This window comes from Halyomorpha halys, unplaced genomic scaffold (assembly GCF_000696795.3).
Source record: "Halyomorpha halys isolate HHAL.00 unplaced genomic scaffold, Hhal_1.1 Scaffold1539.1, whole genome shotgun sequence".
Lineage (NCBI taxonomy): Eukaryota > Metazoa > Arthropoda > Insecta > Hemiptera > Pentatomidae > Halyomorpha > Halyomorpha halys.
Window position 1 is genome coordinate 380,988 of NW_027112669.1, and position 24,881 is coordinate 405,868.

Genomic DNA, 24,881 nt, shown 5'->3' on the forward strand with positions numbered 1-24,881 from the left:
GTTTATAAAGAAAAATCTGGACGGGATGAAATTCTTATTAGTACGACCAAAATATTATTTTTAATAAATTGATAACCTTAATTTTGTTATTTATTTATTTCATACTTACAAAGCAATTTTACAACCTTTTTTAAATTTAAAAAACTTATAAATGTTACATGCGTATGGCAGTTTAAGTCAACACTGTCAGTAAGATCTTTCAAACGAGTTTAGGAGGATGGGTTACAGAGTGGTTTACTTTTAGACGTTCATGTTATTCGAGTGGTTGTAGTAGTTATGGTTTGTTTCTGACAGTCTTGTTCAGTAATTTAAAATGATCAATGATGATGATGATCCTGTAATAAGTGAGGTATTTTCCTGTTTAAATTGGCACCGCTAATGTTTTTATTGATGTTGTACATGTTACTAATATTGAATGACAGCTAAACATGAGTTCATCTCTTTGTTTGACATCTAAGTTTTGTCATTTGTTGAATCCTTTGTTCTCTAATTAATTTCTTTTGCAGATACCTGTTTATTTATCTCGTGATTTGGAAGACAAACTATTTATTTTTCAATACCCTGTTCTTCCTATTACATCCTCTTCAAGCAAAGTGAACATTTTTAAGGTTTACTTTATTCCATATTTCTAGTGGCCTTTTTTTTCTCTTAGATTTTGATTACTTAGTGTTCATAAAATTATTTTTCAGAGCCAGATCAAACCAGAGAATCAAGAAGTTGTTTTAGAACTAGGTTTAGACTCTAAAAGCCATAACTATGACCGAAGTCATGGGGAACAAATCGCTCTTAATGCAGATAAAGATAAACAAGCCACTGTTAAAACATATCCTTCGTAAGTATGATCATTAATAAATGCTTCAATATTTTGTTGTGTGATAATCTTCTAAATTGTGCTTTATAATATTAATTAGATATCTGTAAAAGTTCAAAGAACTGAAAAGGAAATTAGGTTGGAATAATCCTTAAATTAAAACTATTAGAATTGAAATTGTGTCTAAATTGAAATAATGATCGATGTTGCTTATGAAAAATAGTCAGTATTTTATTTATATTATCTAGGTCTTATAAGAACGTTAATTTGTAATTAGATATCAAATCATTGTATCATTATAAATGAAAATATTATATGAAATTGTTTAAGATATAAATTTTTAAATTAATTTATTTTATCAAGGAAATGTATGGATCATTTGAGGCTTGAATCAAAGAAAGCAGAAGTTGATTTAGAAAGCTATGCTGTAGGAACAATGGTTCATGGCTGTCTTATCCTAACTCCGTTGAAAGGTGCTGTCTCACTTGTTCCTAGCCTTTCTCACTTTGGTTCTAAAACTGATGAAAGTCAAGGTATGTTTTTTCAGTGATATATCAATATATATGGTGGAGTTAAGTTTCAGTTAACCCTTTCAGAGTGTGGTTAAATTATGAATTCTGGTCCAAAAAATGTCTAGTTTTTTCAGTTTTGGAATTATTTCGGCATGTAATAAAAAATGTGTCTTATATGTAACTTGTTAGTAATGAGTATGATAGATTTTAAAACATAGCATATATTAGCCAATGTCACAATCCAAGCAGTAGTATCTTGTTGCCTTCCTCACTCTTTCATTGATAAAAATGAGTTTTAGAACTGTTGAAGTACTTAAATTTTGTAACTCTGATGTGTAGGATTGTGTAATCAGTTTGAAAGTCGATGGCATACTGTATCAAAACTAAACTACACCTCTTTTTTCAGTTATAATAATTTAGAAAACAGAGGAAGGAAAGAATCTAGCCATAGTCTTAGATACATTTAGTTGACTAAACAGTTTGAATGCCTTAGTGTGGCATGAGATAAGCTGAACGGTACTTGATGCTCTGTCCCCATAACTGTCAGAGGATAAACTGTTTTATGCTTAACGTTCTACCCATGATTGTCACGGGATAAACTGTCAATGGGTTAATTTACTCTTAAGACTTCATTAGCATTTATTGTCAGTAAATTATTTCAATAATGAAGTAAAATTTCTCTGTTCTTTTACATTTATATTTTATTATGATAAAATTGTATTATTTATTAAGTAGCATAATTTATTATTTTTTCGTTTATTAATGGTCTATTGATGATTCACATATATTACCAGCTATTTAATAATTAAATGTTGAGCGTATGTTATTCTGAAAGTTTTTTCAGTGATCTAATTGTTATTTTAATTTTGTATTAGTTGGGGTTACTGAAGAAGAAGCCAAAATGGTACGTGTTCAGTTTTCAAAGGTTGAAACTGAGAAATCTAAAAAAGCAAGACAGCAAAGTTATTCATATTACTGTCAAAAATCAGCTGAAGAGCCTTGGTATCATACAGAATACCATGGTCCTAGTTCAACACTAACTCAGGTAGGATTTTATTTTATTTTGTATTGTGTAATGCTGTATTTTGTTATTGTAGCCCCTAATACTTATATTATAATTCACATAATTAAAGCTAGCTATGTGACTGTGATGGTTGTAGGATATGTTGAACCTTTTGAACCTGGAGGTTCCAGGTTCTTCCTGGGTGATACATACATTAACCAGTAAGGTCTGTCAGACCCAATTATTTGTCTACTTTTTTTTTATTGTAACATATACTTGATTTAGAGCATTTACTACTGTACTTATTTTCTTATATGAAAATATATTATTAAAATAATATAACCTAAGAATAATAAAATGACCTAAGAAAAATAAATCAGTTCAGATCACCAAAATATAAAACAATTACGTATCGCTATGTGGTTCCTCAGGACCACCCTGCACACAGAGTTAAGTTGGTGTGTCTTTGATATTCCTTTGTCTGATCTAGATATACAGGGATTGGGCCTGTTATAGTGAATGTTATCTTTATTTAGATGTAATATTTTAATTTGTTCTGTATATTTTCAAGTGAAATTTTACTTTTTTTGTTTTTAATTTAAACTTCTTATAATGGCTTATTTTTGGTTTAAGCTGTAATTAATCCATTAATTTATAATTTACAATTGAGCAGAAAATCATTGTGACTGTTATTTACTGCAGAGTATTTATTTATTTTACATTAATTCAAATTTTTTGAGATGTATCTTGATGATGAATTTTATGGGTTTTCTAAAGAAATTTTTCTGATTTAACCTCTAAGGGAAATATTAAGAGGGCAGATCATAAAATAAGTTTCATAAAGTAATAGAGCCATTGAGAAATTTCAGCCAAACTTCTGACTACACTACCAGTACTGCAGTATTTTCCTTCCCTCAATCCTACTTTGCCAAGATTTGCTATGCCATGCAGTACTTGATGAGCAGCCATCCAAGAAGGAGGTTTCAATTTCTGTTACATCAAGTGTGAAATTTGTGCATTAATTTTTTTTTTTTCCAAAAGAGGTTGTTTGTTCTAGATATTTATAAATAATTGACAAAAGCGTAACAGTTTTAAATTTGTATATATGGTTGTTAGCACAGAGAAGTAAGGGCACTTATGAAGAAAACTGGAGCAGAAGTCTGTCAGTTTCAGGCGAGATAAGTTGGGAGAATGTGCTTGAAGATTGGAAGATTTTTAATTCATGAACTCCTTTGAGTGCAAATCTGCTTCTATCAAAATTAAATTAACAGCAGATATTTGTTATACAGGATAAAAAGCTGTAGTAGCATCTGAAAGTAAGCTTGGAATGAAATGACGATTAAAGTGAAAATAGAACAATGTTATCTTTCAAATGATCTATCTGGTTTAGAAATAAATGTTGCTGTTTATATTTAAGTGATAAGGGAATATTATATGATCCATCCTCATATTTCGATACAACCCTTAGCTACATTTTGCATATGGGACATACATAATGCCATGGGTGGGCGTGAAATCATTTATTCATAATTTTTCATTATGAGAGATAGTTGACCATGGATGACGTACTAGGAGATGATGGTTGGGGGTGCGGTCAAATGAAACACAAATAAGTTGGTGTAGCTTATTTAATTGTGCCAACGTTTTGGCTAGAGTTTCTGTTAACTTATTGGTTGTTATTTTGTTCTGTTCTTAGCCCTGATGAAGGCTGGAAATTCTAGCCGAACCATTGGCACAATCAAATAAGCTACACCAACTTATTTGTGTTTCATTTGACCACACCCCAACCATCATCTCCTAGTATTCATAATTTTCTGTTTTTGCGCATAATAATCTACTTTATTATTACTGTATGAATTGGATCATAGTTATCGAATTCCACTTGCTCGAAAGATACATAAACCTGCAATAGATCTTTTTCAGTTAGATTATACATTGTTATGATGTCCAGTTATAACCAACAACAATGGTTGGTTGTTATCTCATCTTGTATGAATACACACCCAGCCATTAATTCAGATTGTGTTTCGAAACTAATACCGAAACATTGTTTTTAAAAAAATAGAAAGTGTTATTTTTATTAATGTAATTGTCAGAAAGTAATTGCTCTGTAAAATTGCAATGTCATCACATATTATGTAATTCCTCATAAGTCCGAAAAAATCTTTACACCATGTATTAAAAAAAAAAAAAAAGTGCACCATTCTGACAGTTACAGTGACATCTGAAAAGAATTCTTGTAGTCAGAAAAAAATATGTATCCTGCAAAACTATAAATGAAATGTCTTATAATTTTTTTTTATTCAAGGTTTATTTGTTAGGTTGGATTAATTAATTTAACTGAAATTTTCTTTGTTAGGTTGGATTAATTAATTTAACTGAAATTTTCTTTGTTAGGTTGAGAGACAGAGGCTTTCTAAAGCCCTGATGGAAGGGCGGACACCACTTTCTTCAGTTGATTACTTGGACAGTATAGCTAAAAGAGATAGTAACTTGAATAATATTGAGACATCTGGTGGCTTAACACAAAGGGTTACTGAACTGTTGACTAGAGGTAGGTATATGTATATATTTACAAACAAACACATATATAAACATACAGTACAATTTTAGTAATTTATAATACTTCACATGTATAGCAAATAGGAGCTGGGGAGAGGGAAATATAAAAAGAGTTTAAAGGGATCTTAGTGCCTACCTCCATCTTCCAATTTTAAGTCAATTTCATTTGCCAACAAATTGCCAATGCAAAAATGCACCAAATGAGCACACCTGAACGCCCATCTTCCTCAGATAAGTACTACAGGTTCAAGTTACACGACACCGAACATTTTGAGCCAAGGATTATCAGCACATCAAAGTGATTGCATGCTCAGATGAGTACGGGCTTTGTAGTTAGGTTACCCCAAACCAAATGAGCCGACTGCACCATCTCCTCTCTGTCAGTCCTTTTCAGTTGGTGCTGGTCGGCCAAATTTTCGGTTCACCGTTGCAGGTAAAATGGATGTTGAAGTAGTAGTGGTTTAGATAGATGGTCATTAGTGACTTGTTATTGACATTGTTACAGGGATCTTCCCTTACACATTTTTGAAATTTTTGATACTACTGGATTTAGGGAAATCAAAAAATTGAATATTTTTTGTTTGGTGAGGTATTTCCTGAATCAGCTCTATAATAGCATATAATGTTTTTATGAAAAATGTTTACTTGCTGTATATGAGTAAATTTTTGAAAAATTTTGCTCGCCAAAGTCACTTCTTCTTTTTTCTTTAACTAACCAATAAGATCTCTCATATCCTCTAATCAAAACTGACTTGATTTATGAATTTCCCAACAACTATTGATAATCCATGATGTGCTTAAGGTGGTGGAAAAATCTAGTATATCTTTATTTAATAATTTCTTAAGAAAATTTGAAAATTCTAGTGAGCAAATGAGCAACGCATTTTTGACAAAATTAAAACCATTAAAATAAGTCCTCAAAATGTACTTCCTTATTTGTAAAGTATTTAGATTTCTAATGTTCTCAAGTCTGATTAATTATTCAACATGGGCAGTTATTTTTTTCAAAACATTTATATAATTAGTTTTTTTTTTCTAGTTTCTAATATCCATTAATAGTTGATTTAAACAAAGATTTATATTTCAGTTAAATGTATTAAGACTTCTGTAGCTACTGAAGTGCTAGGTGTTACCGAAGCAGAAATCCTCCCTTGTCTTCAAACCTCCGGAGTCCTTGTCCAGGGCGTCTGGGTACTCAGGTCGGATCTTAGGTAAATAATATTTTATATTATGAATAACAATTTAATATAATTGATGTGTATTATATTATGAATAACAATTTAATATAATTGATGTGTATTATATTATGAATAACAATTTAATATAATTGATGTGTATTATATTATGAATAACAATTTAATATAATTGATGTGTATTATATTTATAGAAATAGTTCAATGACACTATAATTGGAATAATTATTATTAATTATTGTTATGATTAATGAATAATTATTATTTGTTAATATTATTCAAAATTATTAGTAATATATTGTAGTAATTTAATACATATTAAGTAGTAGAGCCTTATTTTAAGCTTTTCAGTGATGGTATTATGTATTCATTTTCAGTTTTTCATTGTTACGTGTATGTTTCGTATGCAATAACCCATCTTTGAATCAGGACATCCTCCAAAAACTCTACTATTCTATATTCTGTGTAGCAGCCACCTAGTCAGCTTAATTTAGTTGGTTTCTTGTCATCTGTGCAAACATTATTAAACCATATTCTATGATAAAGGTCCTCCCTTTCTTATTTCCCCAATATTTCACTGTCCTCCATTCTTGCAACATGCCCCATCTCAACCTCCTGAGGTTCACAGAGCTTATAATATTCATGTTCTAGAAAAGGTCATCAATTTCCATATTTTTTTCTTTCTGACCAGATATTTACTTCTTTGGTTGGACCATGTATTCTTTGCATTATTTTCCTCTCAAAAACTAGAGTTTTTTTTTTTTGTTTTGTTTTTTAGCGTCAGCCTTAGTCAATACCCAAGTTTCAGATCCATAAGTTAGGACTGAATTTATTTGCAGTTTGTAGAGTCTCACTTTGGCTTCATTGTTAATTTACTTAATTATGAAACCTTTGATCAGTCCAAAGTAGCTTATAATATAATACTCCTGTTTGCTGCTGCTAATCTGCGACTAACATTCTGCTAAGTATCATTTCGAGGGTGACTCAGAGATCAAATAAATAATGTGTTGCACTCTCTCTGGCAAGGTTAAGCCACTAGTAGGGTAATACATCACCCTGCCATACTCCTGTACTGAAAAGTAATTCCTATTTCATATGTATTGTCAATTTAGCCAGGCTGACAAGTCATGGTGGAATACCCAGTTTGTATAGTGTTTCACTTATCTCTTTTCTGTCAGCATTATCACAGGCTAGCAAAATGGATGAAAAGATGGTGTGTGAGCATTGTTAAGTCTACTATTGCTGTAGAAAAAACTGTCATGTTTTTTTTCTGGGCTTAATGACAACTTTCCCATGAAATGACCCCATATCATTGTTGATTCGTAGATATTCAACTTCCATTAGCTCCTTATTTTCTCATTATCTTCCAACTGCTATTTATCTTTTTTTCTGTTTATCTGTATTTTTTTATATCACATATCTGAATAATCGGTATGTCTTAGGAATACCTTTCTGTAAGCTTCATTTTTTTTTAATTTTTTAAGAATTACTACTTAAATGGAATTTGAACTTCAATAATCATCACTAATCAGTTATTTAAGAAAAATCAATTATTTTATTTTTAGTTTTAGTTTTCAATTATTTACTCAAGGTTCACAACTGTGTTTAACTTTTATTATTGATATGAAATGACACTACAAACTAGAAGACAATCTATCCACTGCTTCATTAGTGTAGAAATTGTCAGATAAATACATTGAGTTACTAAAATAATCCATATGATCATTATATATAAAAATATTTCAAATGTTATATAAATATTTTATACAAAGAATCTTTTATTGTTTAATTAGTTCAGTAATAGTTTATTTTAGATGAAATTTGACTAAATATAAATATAAACTGTTGTTTTTATTAAATATCAGGTATGGCATTCACATGACTTTCATTATTACTTTGGCTGCTTAGACCAGTACAGTGATAGGTCCTGTATCTTCACTAAAATTTGTCTGATATTAATCTTTTGCTCATTTACTTTTATTTCAAGTTTCTTCAATAAATAAATAAAACTTGTTTTACCATTTAATCATTCCTTAAATGAGCATCTGGAATGTTCACTGAGGGTTGAGAACCTCTTCCTCACCTCGATCCAGTTGGATCTTTTTTTCCAGAAGTATACAAAATTAGAATTATTCAGAAACCAAAATTGGATGGATCTCCCTCAGGAATTGAGCTAAATAATTTAACAAATCAATATAAACTTCAAGTAGTTGTAGATAATATAATTTTTTTTTCACTTAAGTGGTTCTGAAATTTATAGATTCGTGGAAAACTGTATACTGAAAATTTGATCCTATTACGGTTCATTTCTTACTTAGGTGTCAATGAAAGTAATAAAAATATGAGGGCAATGTGTCATATATGTGATAAGGTCAGGAAAAAATGAAAAATTGGAATTCAGCAATTTTTTTTTTTTTTTTCAGGTATGTTGGTGCTCATCATGCAGTACCACAAGAACAACTAATCCGTGCACGAGATTATGTGGTAAGGTTGATAAAAAATGTTCGTTTATTAAATCTAAAACTCTTGAGTCATCTATTGTTTGCAATGAAACATGATTTATTTATTTTATAAGCCATAAAAGTATATGGGAGATTTCATAATCTCAGTATCACTTATCACAGGAACTGGTAGGCTTAATGCATATGGCATAAAGTGACCTTGTTAAGGCAGTGTTGTCTCAGACATTGTGTTTGGCAGAATTTTCAGAGGGTTTAATAGCTTTTAAAAAAAAAAATATATGAAGGCTAATTATTCATAAAGTATACTTAAATCTTTGTTTATCATTATCCAAAAACAAAGAATTATTCATAAAATTTAGGTATTTTTCAGATTTTTTTTCCTAAAGAATTCTGTTATTTATTCGTTATATTTAATCAATTATGCTTATAAATTAGTACTAACTAACTAATTTAATACTTATAAACTAGAAAAATACTTCTGAATGTAACGAGTGCATCTCCAGTGGTAGTTAAAAATATTTCATGCATTGAATAAAACCTTTAAATAATTTAGCTGCTGGGATATCATTTCTTTTATGTAACTATATTTTATTTTTTACTTTTCAACAGTCTAAATAAAGTATAATTTTAAAATTATCTAATTAAGGCTAAATGTACTGCTCCCTGGGACACACCAGAATTTACTTTTCTATTTACTCCTGAACGGATGGTCCGATTTCGGATCTGTAAAGTGCATTTTGTGTTTTTCGAAAATAGAAGTTACTGAAATTATGTTAAAAAAGCACCAATTCAATAATAAGGAAAATAAGATGCAAAAATATGAGTTAACGATACAAAATTAAAAATGTGGCCTTATAGGCACTTGTAAAACCGTACACTGAAACCAATGAGACATTCCGTGAAATTATGGCATTTATACAGCGATCGTAAAGAGAAAAATACGTTTTTGTTTACAAATGGAAGGAAACCGTTTGAGGTGGTACCGGCTGGAACGATACGGCAACTCAAGGCTGCTAAAACTAACTTTCTCATAGCAATACCTAAATTTGAGAATAGTAACAATAAATTACTATTGGTATTCTGCTATTATTTATTTCTACACTAATATTGAAAATAATTTGCATTAATTTTTTTCTCTTAGGAACTATCTAATTAGTATTGATAATTACTATTAATATTTCCTGAATCATGAGATTTTAGCTTATTGTTTGCTTTTACTTTTTTAATATTTTTTATTGGATGTTATAATTTTTTTATAATTATCCACAACTGTTGTCTGATTTGTACTTTCAAAAAATAAGTTATAGAAGAATAAACAAATAATTCTTTAAATTTATTATAATTAGAAACGTTTCAGAATAAATTTTAGAAGTACAAATATTTTTCCAACTAAGTTAATTGACTGTTCAATTGGGAGAAATAATAAAAAGAAAGGGACGCAACAATGAAACACTTATTTTGTGATAACAACCCTTGTTTGTCTATTAGAATTTCACTTCCGAATATTTTTCTGTTATATTGGTAAACACTTACAGGAAACCCTGTACATATAAATCTAATCGGAATATTCAAACCACAGAATAAATTTTGCAATCCAACTTTTATTAACCTACGCAAAGAGTTTCAGATCTACGAAATGATTTCTGATTTTTCAAAATGCAATGTGGCTACAAAATAATCAATGTGACAATAGGAAAAATACAAAATAATTATTATTTAAATTTTCTACATATTTATTTTTTATTTTAATATATTTATTCATTTTTTGTTTTTATTTGTTGTATTTTAATATAGTAAGCTTGTGAGGAATGTGCATAAAAGCTATTAGTACCAGTGGTCAAACCTAGTGTTTTCCTTGTAAATTGTATCGTTGATATTTTGACTGCGGAAAATGAAAAAATAAGTAACTTGCTGGCTCAAATGTCTAATACCGAAAGATGAAGTTTGTTTATCTTTGAAAAGCGTATCTTGTAAGGTACTACAACATAATATATTATAGAATAAAGGTTGGATTATTAAAAAATAAATTCGGTCCAGAGGTACTGGACTCAATAATGGCAGGCTTTCACTTCCATTCGTTCCTTATAACTTTTTTTTCTCACTTCGCTCTTGACTACTCCTAATTTGTGTATATATATAACTTAAGTATCGATGAAGCCTATATGATATAATATATATAATATGTCATGAAGCCACTTTATGCCTCTTCTACTCTTGGGGTACCCTAGTGCGTTGAGAAGCCATGTTACGTCAAGATCCTTCATTTATGGTCGAAACATGGCGTTGTCGAATTCTCTGCCTGAATCTGATGAGATGCGACCCGGAGCTCCGTAGAATTGAAACCACAATTGGAAAGCTACCAACACTGCTTCCGACAACTTGTCTAGCACCTGATGCGCCATTGGTGCGTTACTGAAGAGATCAAATATGGTTATCCATTTATATCCTCTCCTAATGAAAGTGTCAACCTGTAGATCATTGAGCGGTGCATCTGCGGTAGGTATCTCCTGTGGTCAAGGCAAGAGGAGGACTTGGAGAAGAAGCGAAAAGACAGGTAGAATCGAGAAGAGATTTGAGGAGTGTACTCACAGAGGGGCGACTACACATTGGAGAACCACCATGTGAGAGGAGCACGGCGGTTTGCCTATTATACGAGCGAAGAGAGGAGTAAGCTGTCTGATTGACCTTGGGAAACACATTCGTCTGCCGAGAGGCCCTAGGGAGATGAGTGGTGGAAAGAAGGAACTACAGGTCAGAGTATGTAACTGTCAGTTGATAACTCTGGTTAGGCCTTGTAGGATTAAAAGGGAAAGCAGAAATGGAATTGGGTACCTAGGCGGCTAAAGGAGGATAGGTAACAGTCTATGTAATGAGGAAAATGCCCCGAAACAACCAGATAATCATTGATTATCACTCATAATCATTGACTACGAGATATTTTGGAAAAGGTGGTAGCGAAAATAAGAAATAGTGGGGTTCAGTGGAATATTAGATTTGGAGTGAAGAGGTACAGCTTTCAGAAGCTCGTGTGTGACTGTAAGCGAGAACGGGGATGATTAACTAGAGGGAGAGTAGGAAAGAGGCAATATTGAAGTAATATGATGATATTTTTTGTAAAGAAGGGGAAGTACCGAGAGCTACAGGAAAAATGGTGCACGAAATCACATTGAAGCAGGATAGGATGAAGCACGTGAAGGAGAGGTGATATCCCTAGGCACTTCGTAGACACATTAGGGAAGAAATTGAAAGTTTACGGAAGCAAGTGATAATTGTGGACAGCACTCCGCCCTACAACAGTCCATTGTGAGCAATACGGAAAAAGAGTGCCTCCAGAGAATCAGGGAGTTTGACCTCAATTATTCCTGGTGTGTTAAGGTGCCACATCACATCGATATCTTTCATTTCCTTTTGGTTCAAGGAGTTGTCGAATTCTCTTCCCCATCCAACGAGATGTGGCCATTCCAAAACTACCTCCGAAAACCTGTCTCGCACCTGGTGCACCATTGCCGCAAGAGGTCAATCATGGTCACCCATGTTCTTTCTCTCTTGGCGTCCATTCTCGTAGCCTCATTGTACATTTTCTTGTTCCACGGTGATCGAGACAACCAAACTCTTTTTTTACCTGGTTTATACAGTGTATCCATGTTATATTTGGCTAGGAACACCTTCCAACCTGTAATCCTGACTGACGCTTCCTTCAGTTTCCCACCCACTAGAGTGGTTTGTGGTCAGTATGTAACTTGAAACTTCTACTGAATACATATGGTCAAAAGTGATCGACAGCCCACACTATTCCTAGGAGTACTCGCTCCATTGTGCTATATGCAATTTCCGTCTTCATAAGGCACCTGCTGGCGTATGCCACTGGGCACTCTCTCCTTTCGCCCTCCTGAGACAACATCTAGCTTCTAGCGCATACTCACTGGCATCTATTGTTATTGTAGATTGCCGAGTGAAATCCGGAAAAGCAAGTACCGGCTCTTGCAGCAACCTCTCCATGGAATGCCTGATATTTTACCTGAGATCTTGTACCATTACCATCCAGATTTCCACTCCAGAGCATTGGCATGTGCTTGTGGCATGATGATTTACGGTAGAGGTGGAAACTGATTTGTAACAGGCGGAACTGCTACCGGTGGGTTTTCTGAGGAAGATTCAGAATTGGGTCCCGGAATATATCTTTGTTCACCTAAGAAATTTGCAGTTATAGGGAGCAGAAGTTATGCTGTACCACTCTTCTACTTTTTCCCTTGCGAATCCTGTTCTTGACTTATGGAAGGCCAAAACATTACCGGCCATTTCATCCTCTCCCGGCAAAGTACCATGGCAGTCCGTCGACGCAACCGCATCCCAAAAAGAATTTCGAATAGGGCAAACCCCATGACTGTGTATATGGAGTGGTTGTATGCTGCGCCTGCCCGTTCTATGGCGTCATCAGGCTCCAGTCCCCTTTCTAGCTGGTATGCTCATCACTCAGAGTGCATTGGAGTCGCTCTATCTATCGGCGGCTTTTTGGATGTTGAGGTGCCAAACCACTTCCAATATTCTCATTTCCTCTCTGATGCTTGTATTGTCAAATTCTCTCCCACTGTTGGAAGAAATTCTGTCGGGCACACCATATAATCGGAACCATGTCCGAAGAGCTCGTAAAACCGTTTCCGCTGATCTGTCCTGTAGATGCCATAGTCACCTTACTGAATACATCGATGACTATGACTCACATATAGCCTTTCCAGGTGAAAGAATTCACCTGTAAGTCGCTTAGCAGTGTATTCGCGGTAGAGGTTTCTTCTTGAGCTACACGGGGTTGGTGCCGATCATACTTCGTACTGAGGCACACCTAGCATTTCCCAAGAATCTCCTAGATTGTGCGTTTTCTGCCCCACCTGAAGTATTTGCGCCGCAATGCTTGTAAAGTCACGTTCAGCCCACAATGATTAGTTTTTCCTTAGTGATACGCCAACACTTCTTTTAGATGTTCTGGATCTCGCAGGGGGCCTACCATCAACGTGCATCGAATAAACGATCGATCTATGTCAATTTTTTCCATTCTCCATAGCAGTTCTTTTCCTATACTGTCGCGTTTCCAACACATGAATGGTTAATCTTACTGGCGTTGGATGCTTCTTTTAGTTCTCTAGAGATTTAATCCTCTTTGACACCCGGTTGTGACCAGATAGTCGAAATGATACTGCTGCCGTACTTGCTATGTTCCATCTTCAGCAACCCTGTGGTTTTTTTCTTCCAAATAATCTGGTACCTCTTCTTGTTGATAATCTCCTCAAGCTCCTCCATTTTTGTCGGTCTTTCGTCGTTTGAACTTTCTTCTGTGGATGTATCCTCCCCATTCTGGTTTTCTGGTTGCTTCCTTTCTTCCGGTGTCCACTCCCTCAAAAACTACTATCCAATTCCAGACGTTTTCCCATGGTCATATTCTACTGCGTTTACCATTATTCCTCATGAGAGCCAATCTGCTACTACGTTTTCCTTGCCAGGTTTGTACTTGATGTCCATGTTGTACTGGATCAATAGTTCTTTCCACCTTGTAATTATCACTGACGATTCCTTTAGCTTCCCCACCCATTGGAGGAGCCTGTGGTCCGTCTGGATCCTAAATATTCTCCCAAGTAGGATTGGGAATGCTCTATTGACCATATTATGGTCGATAATGTGATATATAATTATTATCAATAATAATATATAACCCAGTCGTTCTCATTCAAAGACGCTGTAACGTGTTTCTGCCTCTGTTACATCTTACCTCACTTTCTTATGACAGCACTGCTCCCAGCGCGTACTCACTAGTGTCTTTCGTGAGCGTAAACTGCTTTTGTAAGTCAGGAAACGCCAGTACTGGTTCCTTCTGCTACTGATCTATACATTGTCTTATATTGTCTTCAATGGCCCGATCTTACCCCTTCCTGAGATATGGTGTGTCCTATAAAATGTATTTGTTTTTGTCCCAGCAATGACTTCTCTTAAGATAGTTTTAGTCCGCATTCTCGCATCCTCTGAAAAACGCTCTTTAAGTGTCTTATATGATCTATAACCAATTTACTAATCACCAGGAGGTCGTCCAGGTAAATCTGGCGTACTGATTCATCTATACCTCTCAAAAATTCGTCTGTTAACCTTTGAAATGTAATGTTCGCGTTCTTCAGATCAAACAGCATTCTCCTAAATTCTTAGTGCCCTCGTTCGAAAGTAAAAGCCGTTTTGTGTTGGTCCTCTGGGTGCATACGAATCTGGTGATACCCTGCTTTCAAGTCCAAGGTGCTAAAGATTTTGCCCCTCCTAGTCTGCCAAGGATATCCTCAAACCTTGGTATCCATCCGATACTTATCAGCGATGGTATTATCATTGACCTTACGTTAATCAAAGACCACCCTATATATCTTCCGTTCTCACCTGGCGTAGGCTTCTTCCACACCGCCCACTATGAACTATTATTGGGTGACATACTGTCTAAAATGAATCCTTGTCTTCTAAAGTTTTCTATTTCGTCTCTTATGTTCTTCCAGAGTGCCTGTGAGTATCTTCGTTCCCTAACATAAGTCACTCTTTCCTGTTTTAGTGGAATCTCATGAACCGTCCTTTCTTTTGAACTCAATACCTCTCCTTCATAAACGAAAATAACGTCAAATCCGTTATAATGGCGTCCAATTCTCTACCTGCGTTACTGCCCCTACTCGCGCCTTCCCGTCTGCTATTGTTTGTTGGCATTTCCACTTCTTTCGTCAGATTTTAATATTCCATTTCCCATTACTATTCTTTTATTATCTTAGCCCCCAATCTTACCTAAGCAGCCACTTCCCAAAAAGATCACAACCAATAATCACCTGATAATCCCTAAGCATCCTACTCACTACATGAATTGTTTAAATGCGCCCTTTAGCCTCCACTTACTCAGACCTATCCCCTATACTGCATGATCCACCCAGAGTGATTAATTTACATTTGCAAACCTTTACTTGGAGTGTCCTCCCCTCACCGCTAATTAGTACTTCTCTATAAGAAATAGTTTTTGAACTGCTCGTGTCCACCAGACAGCTTACTCCCCCGTTCACTCGGATAATAGACAGACCGCCCTGCTCCCTTTTCACGTGATAGTTTGTCAATGTGCGGTCGCCTCCCTGCTTACATCCTCCTCAGATCTCACGTGTATTCCTTCCTCCTAGTCCTCGCCTCTACGTGCTTTCTCGGCTCCTTTGCTCACGACCATTCCTTTGTTCATCCACTTCGTCTTCAGTTTCTGTTACTCCTGAAACTTCCACCGACTCACTTGACGATCCGATCAGTCTCTGCCGAAGGCTTTTCCTCTGAACTTGTTGGGCTTTGACCTCCATTGGTTCGCCTTCTTCCATATTCCTTCTTCGATACATGTAAGTAATTCTTCCTGAATTATTAAATCCCAGATTAATGAGGTGGTTAGGCATTAGTGAATCCGACAGAACTAAATTTTAGTGTGTTTCTTATGTTATTGTAATGTTCACTACTTTTATTAAATTTAATTATTATTTTTGAACTTGTTGATCTCTCCTTTTATCGTCTATTTTTCAATACACACACAGAACAAAGTATTATCATTATTTTCTAATTACTTCTTTGTCTTACTAACTTTGTATTTTGTTTCTTTATGCTTCTTTTTTTGACTTACATATTACATTAGTTCAATATTTTCTTTCCATTTTTAAATTATTATTATTAAATTAAATTATTCATATTTCAAAGTTTCTTTGCATTATATAACTTTACATTTTTATTTTATTAATTATGTTATTTTACTCACATATTTAATTATCTATATACACCTTTTATTTCGCACTTCTTTCATTACATTATTTTTACCTATATTCATTCTGTACAATTATTTACTTTAATCATTCTATACATCCTTTATTCACTGGTTGTTATCTTGTTTTTTTTCTTAGCCCTGATGAAGGCTATAAATTCTGGCCGAAACGTTGGCACTATGTATTCTCATCTATCAATGAACAATTTTTCCATACAATACTTATTTATAATTTTCTTTTTTTTATTTCTCTAGACATGAGAAAAATAAACTATAACAATACAGTGATTACAATGATAAATTATGATAAATTTAGCATTGAAATATTTTGACAAGGAAATCAAAATTTACCTAATGAAAAAAATTTAAAAACATATTTATTAAAATTAAAATTATTTTAATTTTAAAAATGTTGTATTCTCATTTCGGAATTCCACTTTAGTATTAGTGAAAAAATATCAAAAATGCATGGAAATACATAGATCAAGCAGACAAACTTTGCGGCTCTCGTAGCATCAACGTCTAGAGAAGTGGGGGTAAGCTGCCACTTGCTCTGGCCTAGCAATTACAAATCTCCCGGCTTTAATCCTAAATCGTATTTTTCTCTTTACGATCATCCTATGCTACCAAAAAATGAATCTGTTTGGGCAGACTTGTTTTATTTGCTTGTGGTCAAGTGCCTATAAGCTCACTTTTTTTGATTTACAAATAATAACAAAGATAATTTTTTTAAATCCCAAAATAATTACAACAAAAATTAATGAAACAATTTCAGTAACTTCTATGGAGCTCTAAATGGTAAACCTGTTTATGGATGGGAAATTTATTATTCCGTATTCAAATGAGAAGAAAAGTAAATTTGCCCCGAAAGTGCTGCCATCTCTTGAAAAAAAACTTACTAAAAATCGGTACATTTAGCCTTAAAGACTTTCTTCACATTGACATAGAATTTGGAATATACTCTTCCAAAATTTGCAGTAAACCAATTCACAGTAATTCAACTCATCTGATTTTTTATTTTTATTAGAAGATAATATTCAATAGTAAATACAAAATCGTTTTAACATTCTCTTTTTCATTATAATTAACTTTAGTTATATCAAATCATTAATTATATATATAGCTTATGTAATAGTACTTATAAATGAAAATAATGCTAAAATTGCTTTAACAAAATAAAACATTGCAATACATAATGAAAAGGATAATTTTTAGATAATTATTGATGACTACAAATTAATTTTTACCTAATCATGTAGTTCCATTTTTTCTTACAAATAAAATATATACTTCTACAAAAGACTCAGTATTCATTCAAATTCATATTTTTATTTTTAGCTGCTTCAATATTTTGAAGGCCGTGCTATTGAACGTTTCAAATTGGGAGAAATTATTAGATTGCCCCCTGAAGTTATCTTGGAAATAGTTTCAGAAGTGGGTAAACTTAATCAGCGTAAGGCTTGGATATTTTGCCAACCTCAAGATATAAGATTTATAACCAGGTAGGTAATAAGTGAACTGACAATTTTAATTTTTTCTATTCTTTATTTCTTGAAATTCACAGCTGTATACAAGGTGCATCCAACAAATAAGCTGTTAATAAATGAGATATATGATCTGTGTTTAACTTGGGTATTTTGCTATCTATTGGTAGAACTCTAATGATAAAAATATCATTTAAATAGGTAATTCATTTTTACATCAGACACCTCTGTGAAATAGCCAGGGATTGTAATGGAGGAGAGGATACTGGCTAAAGGATTTCAGTTATATTGCAGTTTCTTTTGAAAGAACTGGTATACCTATTTTGCTAGTTCATTTACAAATACATATGGAACATAAGAGTCACTAATTGATCAGTAGAATTGAGACTGAATAATGTTTTATGATTTGATTGTAGTAGCAATTCATGGAAAAATCCACCATTAAGCACTGCTTCAAATAAAGAATCTTTTTTTCCCAGAATTAAATAGATTCTAAGGATACATTCATATTGGTTACTTTAAAGCCTTAGGGTACATTTCCATCTTATAAACATGGTTAATAAATTATATGACAATATTTGACTGCTATTGGACTAATCATAAGCTATTTAATTCTCATTGCCATGACTGTTCTAATATATCTTAACTTTGTTTTCATTCATCAAAACGGAAAAATGTTTTATGTTATTCAGATCTTAATTGAAAGTTTAGTAAAATGATTTCATGATTTTTTTTTCTTTACAAACAATAAAAAAATTGTCAAATAAATAAAAATGAATAAATAATAAAATTAATTTGATATAAAATTATCGTTGGTCAAGAAAAAAAAATCATCATTGAATTAATTTTGAGGTTAAAGATAACTTCAAAATAAAAACAGAGAAATGTTAATAACTTCCAAAACTCATGAGTGTGTGGCAGGCCATAAGTTATCTCTTTCACATAAGTTGGCCAGTAAGGTTGGTTAATTTCTTTTAGTTTGTATGTTTTTTTTGTATTTTAATGTTTTTAATTATTGTTATCCTTTTGAAATGAGATTCTAAAATTAATAATTGATTGTTATATGATTGTCTTTGTTTTTTTTTAACATTGTTGTGGTTGTTTATTACTTCATTGTCTTGGGATTCTTTTGTTACAGTAATAGGTCTAAAAATTTGAAATCATAATTTTATTAGTAGATTTTGTGTTCAAGTTTTGCTTGATATTGGTTTTAACTAAGAATTAACCTTAAATAATAGATTTAGAATTTTTATATTATTAGAGATGTTTTTTTGTTAAAAATCGGTCTTTATTTAATCACTCATTAATTCTTGCAGTTATTATCTAGAAACCTTCCTTTTCTTCCACAAAATTTAAATTAGTGTAATGTTTAATTTTATTTCTATTCAGGCTTAAATTAGTGAGGTCCAGACATAATGGTAGGATTTAATCAAGATTAAATTATATTTTATATATATTTTTCAGAGACAGAAATTACACGATTCTTTTAGAGATTATGTTTTTGTTTTTTTCATCAAGTACTGTTTTTTTTTTTTTTTCATTAGACCAGAAGCTAATATATTTGTTGTTTACATTCATTTTTCCATATGTACCCAACTTTTTTTTTTCTAATAGTACTTGTTTTAAAATTTCATATTTAAATGGTTTGTGAAAGTAGGATTTATTTATTTTTAAGATATCCAGAAATTGTAGAGCAGCAAGCACTCCTGTGGGAAGCTAGAGCTAATCAGGTTACTGAAGGTTTGGGTGGCCGGAGGAGAAGGAGAGATTCAAGCAGGAGAGGTAGAGGCAGTTCACTATCAGAAGATGATTCTGATAATATCAAAAGAGGTAAATAAAATCATTTTTTTCCTTTTACTAATTTTTTTATATTATTAATAAAAAAACAAAACATTTATAATCAGAAACAAAGTGTGTTTTTTAAAAAAAAACTAACCAGTTATTGTATAATTTTTCTTATGTCTCAAGAATTGAATGGCTTGAAGCAGGAATCTGACTAGCCTCAATTGGTGTTTTGAGCTATATGCTCCTTTGTTTCTCTATAAATATATTTATTGCGTTTGTTCTCAAATAGCATGATTCCAACATATTTACGTGTAATATTATAGAATGTGAACCATACAAAGCATTAAATGAGAATTGTAAATTTTCTTTTCAACTTTTTCTCTGAAAATTTACATAGTAGGGCATATTATATTCTTGTCCTGAGCTCTTCAATTTATGAGATAATAAGTCTATGATGTTATAATGAATATAACTATTTTTATTGTATTGTAATGATTTTTTTTTTTTTAAACTGTTTGTAGAACGAAATAATCATCTGCCATTTCGTGTCAAAATCGCAGTGGATTAGAGGTTCTGTATGCTCATGTACAGCTTTTCTCTGGGACTCATATTTTTATATTTGGCAGTAAAGTCAGAGATCATCCCAGGATAATCCTCAAAGCTCAGCATTGTAATCCACAATCTCACTAAATTACTGCTGATTAATGGAGGCATGTGCCCTATGCCTATATCTGTTATATATCCAGACAGATAAAAATATAGAGTTTTGTAATCACTATCCCAAAGCCTATTAAAAATATATATATGTATATATAAAGAAAATTACACTTACATTTTTTTTAGACCTGAGTCATTTGAACCAAGTTTAGCAAAATCTTAAGTGTAAACCTGCCAGAAGAATAAAAAACTGAATGAAATTGAAATTACATGTTTAAGGTAAGCAACATGTCTGGCAAGCTAGATCAACATGAATATACTTATTGAAAGTTTTTTTTTATTATTATTTCTTTATTACCAGATTGGGCTTATATTGTTAGACAGATCTGGAACAATCATTTGATAAATGGATATCAAATTATTGTCCCAGAACACTAAGGTAAGTAAGTCAACAGTATATTTCTGGTCATTATGTCACTGTGTTCACAAAAAAATGCTGTATCATCAGCAAACATAGCTGTAGTGCTATATGCGGACGGTATGAATGATATGAAGATAAAAGTTAAAGACAATATGGAAAAGTACCGAACCTTGTGGAGTACCAGGGTGGATAGGTCTGTTAAGGGATCTTAAGTTATTTATCCTAAAAAAAATATGTTTGAGCTGTTATAGAATGAGCTCAGAATATATTAGAAGTACTTAAGTGTCTACTTTCTTTAGTTTGTATAGGAGAACCTGTTGCCAAACATTTTCCAACGATTCCAATCAGTTCTAAAATTTACTTTGGAATGGTGCCTTAAACTGGAAGGACTGTTGCTAGGAACAGATTCAAATAATCATCAATGTTTTCATTTGCTGGATACAGATCTCTCCCAAAGAATAGGTTAGGAACAGTTCAGAAGATGGCTCTGCTATCAATAACTAGAGCATACAGAACAGTGCTAGGGTGGTACAGGTTTGGGTTAGCTTGGAGAATACCAATTGACCTCCTGCTGTAGGAAGACTTATGGACCCATGGTGAAAAGAGAAGGTCTGGCAGATCTATTGGTGAACCTCTGAGTGAGTATCAGTGAAGACCCAAACAGATGGAAGAGAATCCCCCCAGAAACACATTCAGAAGAATGGCAGATAAATCCTATCCGATTCCTGACAGGATTTATTAGTGAAGAATTAAGAAGCTGTTATGAACCAATACTTTTTACTTAATGATGTTGGTTGATTATTTTGAGTAATTTATTTATAATCAAATTTATTGCTACTTTTAATGGTGGCTAATCTGATAAAAAAAAACAAGTATTTTATTATTTTGTATTTAACATATTCCCAGGCTGAGGTTACTTAGTGACAGACCTACAGGTTTGGGATGGTCAGAACAGAAAGAGTAACTTTAGTTTATGGTACTATCTTTAGAATATGTCCAATTTAAAATGAAATAAAAACTTAAACTTGTTAGATGTTCGACAACTTTAGCAAAGCAACAGTATATGGTTTATATTCATTAAAACGCATAATATAAAAGGAAGATAGTGGGGGTGCTGTCAGAATAACTAAACTTTATTTATTTGATATAATAAGTTTAAATAAAAATTTAACTGCTTAAATTCATTTATTTTTCAAACGAAAATGATGCCCATATCAAATGGGATTGAACTAATTACCATACCCATTATTGAACTAATTACAGAAAATTTAATCATTGATACATGTAAATTATAAATTTTTAAAACTTAATTCACGTCAATGGGTTAGAGTTTGTATAAATAGTAGCGCCATTTTTATTATACTTTATCAGTAGCCAGTTTCATAAATTAGGAACACTAAGGTTTCTCACACAGAATTTTTTAGTTGTTTATTCAGGGCTTGCTGAATCATGATTTGGCGAACTCAATAACTGGCTTTGTGATCCATCGAACAAGGTATCTACTTGTTCTCGGATCTTACTATCTAAAGTCTCTTGAAGTAACATAAAAATATACTGTTTATTACTATTGCCGTCTTCGTATTCTTTCATATCCTTTAAGAGGTCTTCAGTCTTTCTCTGGAAGAATGTTTTTGCATCTTCTAAACTCATCTTAGCGTAATATCCATCTCCTAAGTAAACTAAAACTTTATTTGATTTGATTAACCTTCCCGGCGTGAAAACATGATGTCCCAGTTTGATCATGGTTGAGTTTTCGTTCGCGTTTATTTTTGAAAGCATATCTAAACTGTCTATTGAGGCCTTATACTTAGCATTAAACTCATTCCAATATTCAGAATATTGCTCCAAACATTCCAATTCCTCTTCAATGGTATCTCTTAGATCATGAAGCTGTTCAGCACTCAAACCTTTTAGTTCAGAGCGTAAGTCCTCCGTATTATCATTCATAGATGTAATTGTAATATAATAATACTTGTATTTTTACCGGTGTCTGTTACTGAACCATATGAGAAATTATACTTTTATACCTTTAGGTTAACGTTTAGGATACAATATACAATACATTGGATTGCTTGGGTACAAATAAATATTAATTATAAATATTTTCTGAAAACAAAATGCAACTTTTATGACAAGTAGCCAAAAAAATAGCTTTAATAATATCTACGAATAAAATTGATGTCTCTTAAAAAAAAAAAATTAAATTTTCTTTAAAGTCCACCTTCACGGTAAGCATTATTGAACGTCATACATTTAACGAAATTCGATATTGGCGCAATAATATTTACCTTGTTAAGTCCCCTTAAAGGAGGAAACTACTGTCTTAATGTTACTCGATGTTCGTAATATCTCACTGGTCATAGGTGTATTTTTAATCATTTCAGTTTTTATGAATCGTGTGCTGCTTAGTTATTAGATCAAAACGATACACTTATTACCGAGATTGTTTTTTTATGATTCACTAATTAAGTAAAAGGAGCTCTATCAAGCTTAGCACCAAATGGAGATCCTAATTCACTGAAAAGAGCGATATCGCTCAGTAAGAGAGATGATAATGGAAGAGTAATTATTGTGAGTCAATGATAAAAGAAACACTCCCACGCATTAAAATTAGGGATAATTAGATCATTCCTATTATTCCTTCCCCCTAATTATAGATTAACTAGCTCTTTAAATCAGTCCATGAGCAAATCATACTGCAGAAGTTTTGGTACGACGTTGAGTATTACTTTGGAGCCCAGATACAAACAATAATGAGTAATTTATTTCTTTGTTTATTTTCTCTATTTCCTTAATATTTTTACCTTTGAGTGTGTTAATCATTATTTTTTTTAATTCTGCATCTGTTATAGTCCTATATGACAGATTAGTAACTACATAACTATCTAAAAAAAAAAAAAAAAAAAAATTCAGAAAATCCTAAACAATCATGCTGTTACGTAATGTTAAGATAAAGGACAAAATTGATATTGGGCACTCAATTAATAACAGAAGCTATGCTAAAGACAGGAGTTTGGCATACCCTTCTCTACTCCAAAGAGAAAGCGGAGGACTGAAAGCTGCAGACATGAGGTTGCTAAGATGACGCCTCAATTCTGTCAGCAACAAAGGCATCTAAAGATCCAGGTTTAACTGCATCACTTGTAGCAATGGGAAGTATATTTAATTTAACATCTTGTTGTGAACAATAAGTGCAGTGATCATGGTATTGTTGGAGGTTCCTAACGACACTATCCTATTTTCTATTCAAAGTGAGGCGCAATAGACCACTATTTTAGTTAATTCTGGTTGCTTAGTATATCGAACTCATAAAACAGCACAATTTTTTATAAAACTATGGAGATTCAATAGACTTTTTTTTTACAGCTCCTTATTGTATTATAATACTGACCTGCCTTTTCTACATTCATTCCGCCTTTTATTATATTCTACAATCACTTATCGCCTATAGGTCATTTTTCATTTTCTCTTCACTCATTGTTTGCTTAGCTATAATTTCTCTTTAAATCTACAATTTTCTGACCTTTTGTTATAGTGATAATACAAATAAAACACACACACACATTTTATTTACATATACATGTATAAAACATAGTTATAAATAGTTATTTATGTCTCACTAGTTATTTTGTAATTTATTCGATAAACCTTTAGTTGCATTGTTTCTACCTTATTTATTTAAACGGTCTTTCATATTTAGTAATATATGTCGGGAATAATATCCGCTTGGTTTAACATATTTTTGAACTTGAACGCCTGCTTTCTAGCGGCAACTTCGCCCGAGTAACTAAGTTTCTCTGTCTGTTTAAAACTATTTCTTCCTTCTTTCTACTCCCACAAATATCTCCTCTCTTGTTCCTTCCTTATTCACTTTTCCAGACATTCTATATTTATTTTATCTCATTACTTTGTACAAATATGGGTTATTATTTGCTAAGCTATATCACTTGAATAACTGCTCAAAAGCATCTAAGAACCATACTACTGAAATGGAGTAGGTGAGTACCCAAAAGGCAACAAAATGTAATAATATATAATATATATATATTAAATATCGATATTTGTTCGTTAGAAGAAGTTAACAGGGTGGGAATTGCAGCAGAAAAATGTTGTGTACTATAACCTAAACTTTAACTAAAGGTAGAGAGAAGGGAGCGTGCAGGAACAGAAATTTTATTTCTTGTAAGGCTGTTAATATT

The 24,881-nt window shown here is 32.5% G+C and overlaps 2 protein-coding genes across 2 annotated transcripts; one reads left to right on the top strand and one right to left on the bottom strand.

Moving 5' to 3' along the window:
- The first annotated feature begins 170 nt into the window (after nt 1–170).
- Polr3E (RNA polymerase III subunit E) lies at nt 171–20,594 on the top strand. The gene is made up of 11 exons (XM_014435217.3): nt 171–349; nt 507–608; nt 690–832; nt 1,175–1,344; nt 2,199–2,368; nt 4,724–4,880; nt 5,976–6,099; nt 8,505–8,565; nt 17,674–17,837; nt 19,495–19,649; nt 20,126–20,594. Exons 1-11 carry the CDS (start codon nt 314–316, stop codon nt 20,170–20,172), a joined length of 1,329 nt encoding a protein of 442 aa, XP_014290703.1. The 5' UTR covers nt 171–313; the 3' UTR covers nt 20,173–20,594.
- Nucleotides 20,595–22,110: 1,516 nt separating this feature from the next.
- Nucleotides 22,111–22,629, bottom strand: LOC106689982 (prefoldin subunit 5). Its single transcript, XM_014435214.2, has one exon. The coding sequence runs from the start codon at nt 22,627–22,629 to the stop codon at nt 22,111–22,113; it is 519 nt and encodes a 172-aa protein (XP_014290700.1).
- Nucleotides 22,630–24,881: the final 2,252 nt, after the last annotated feature.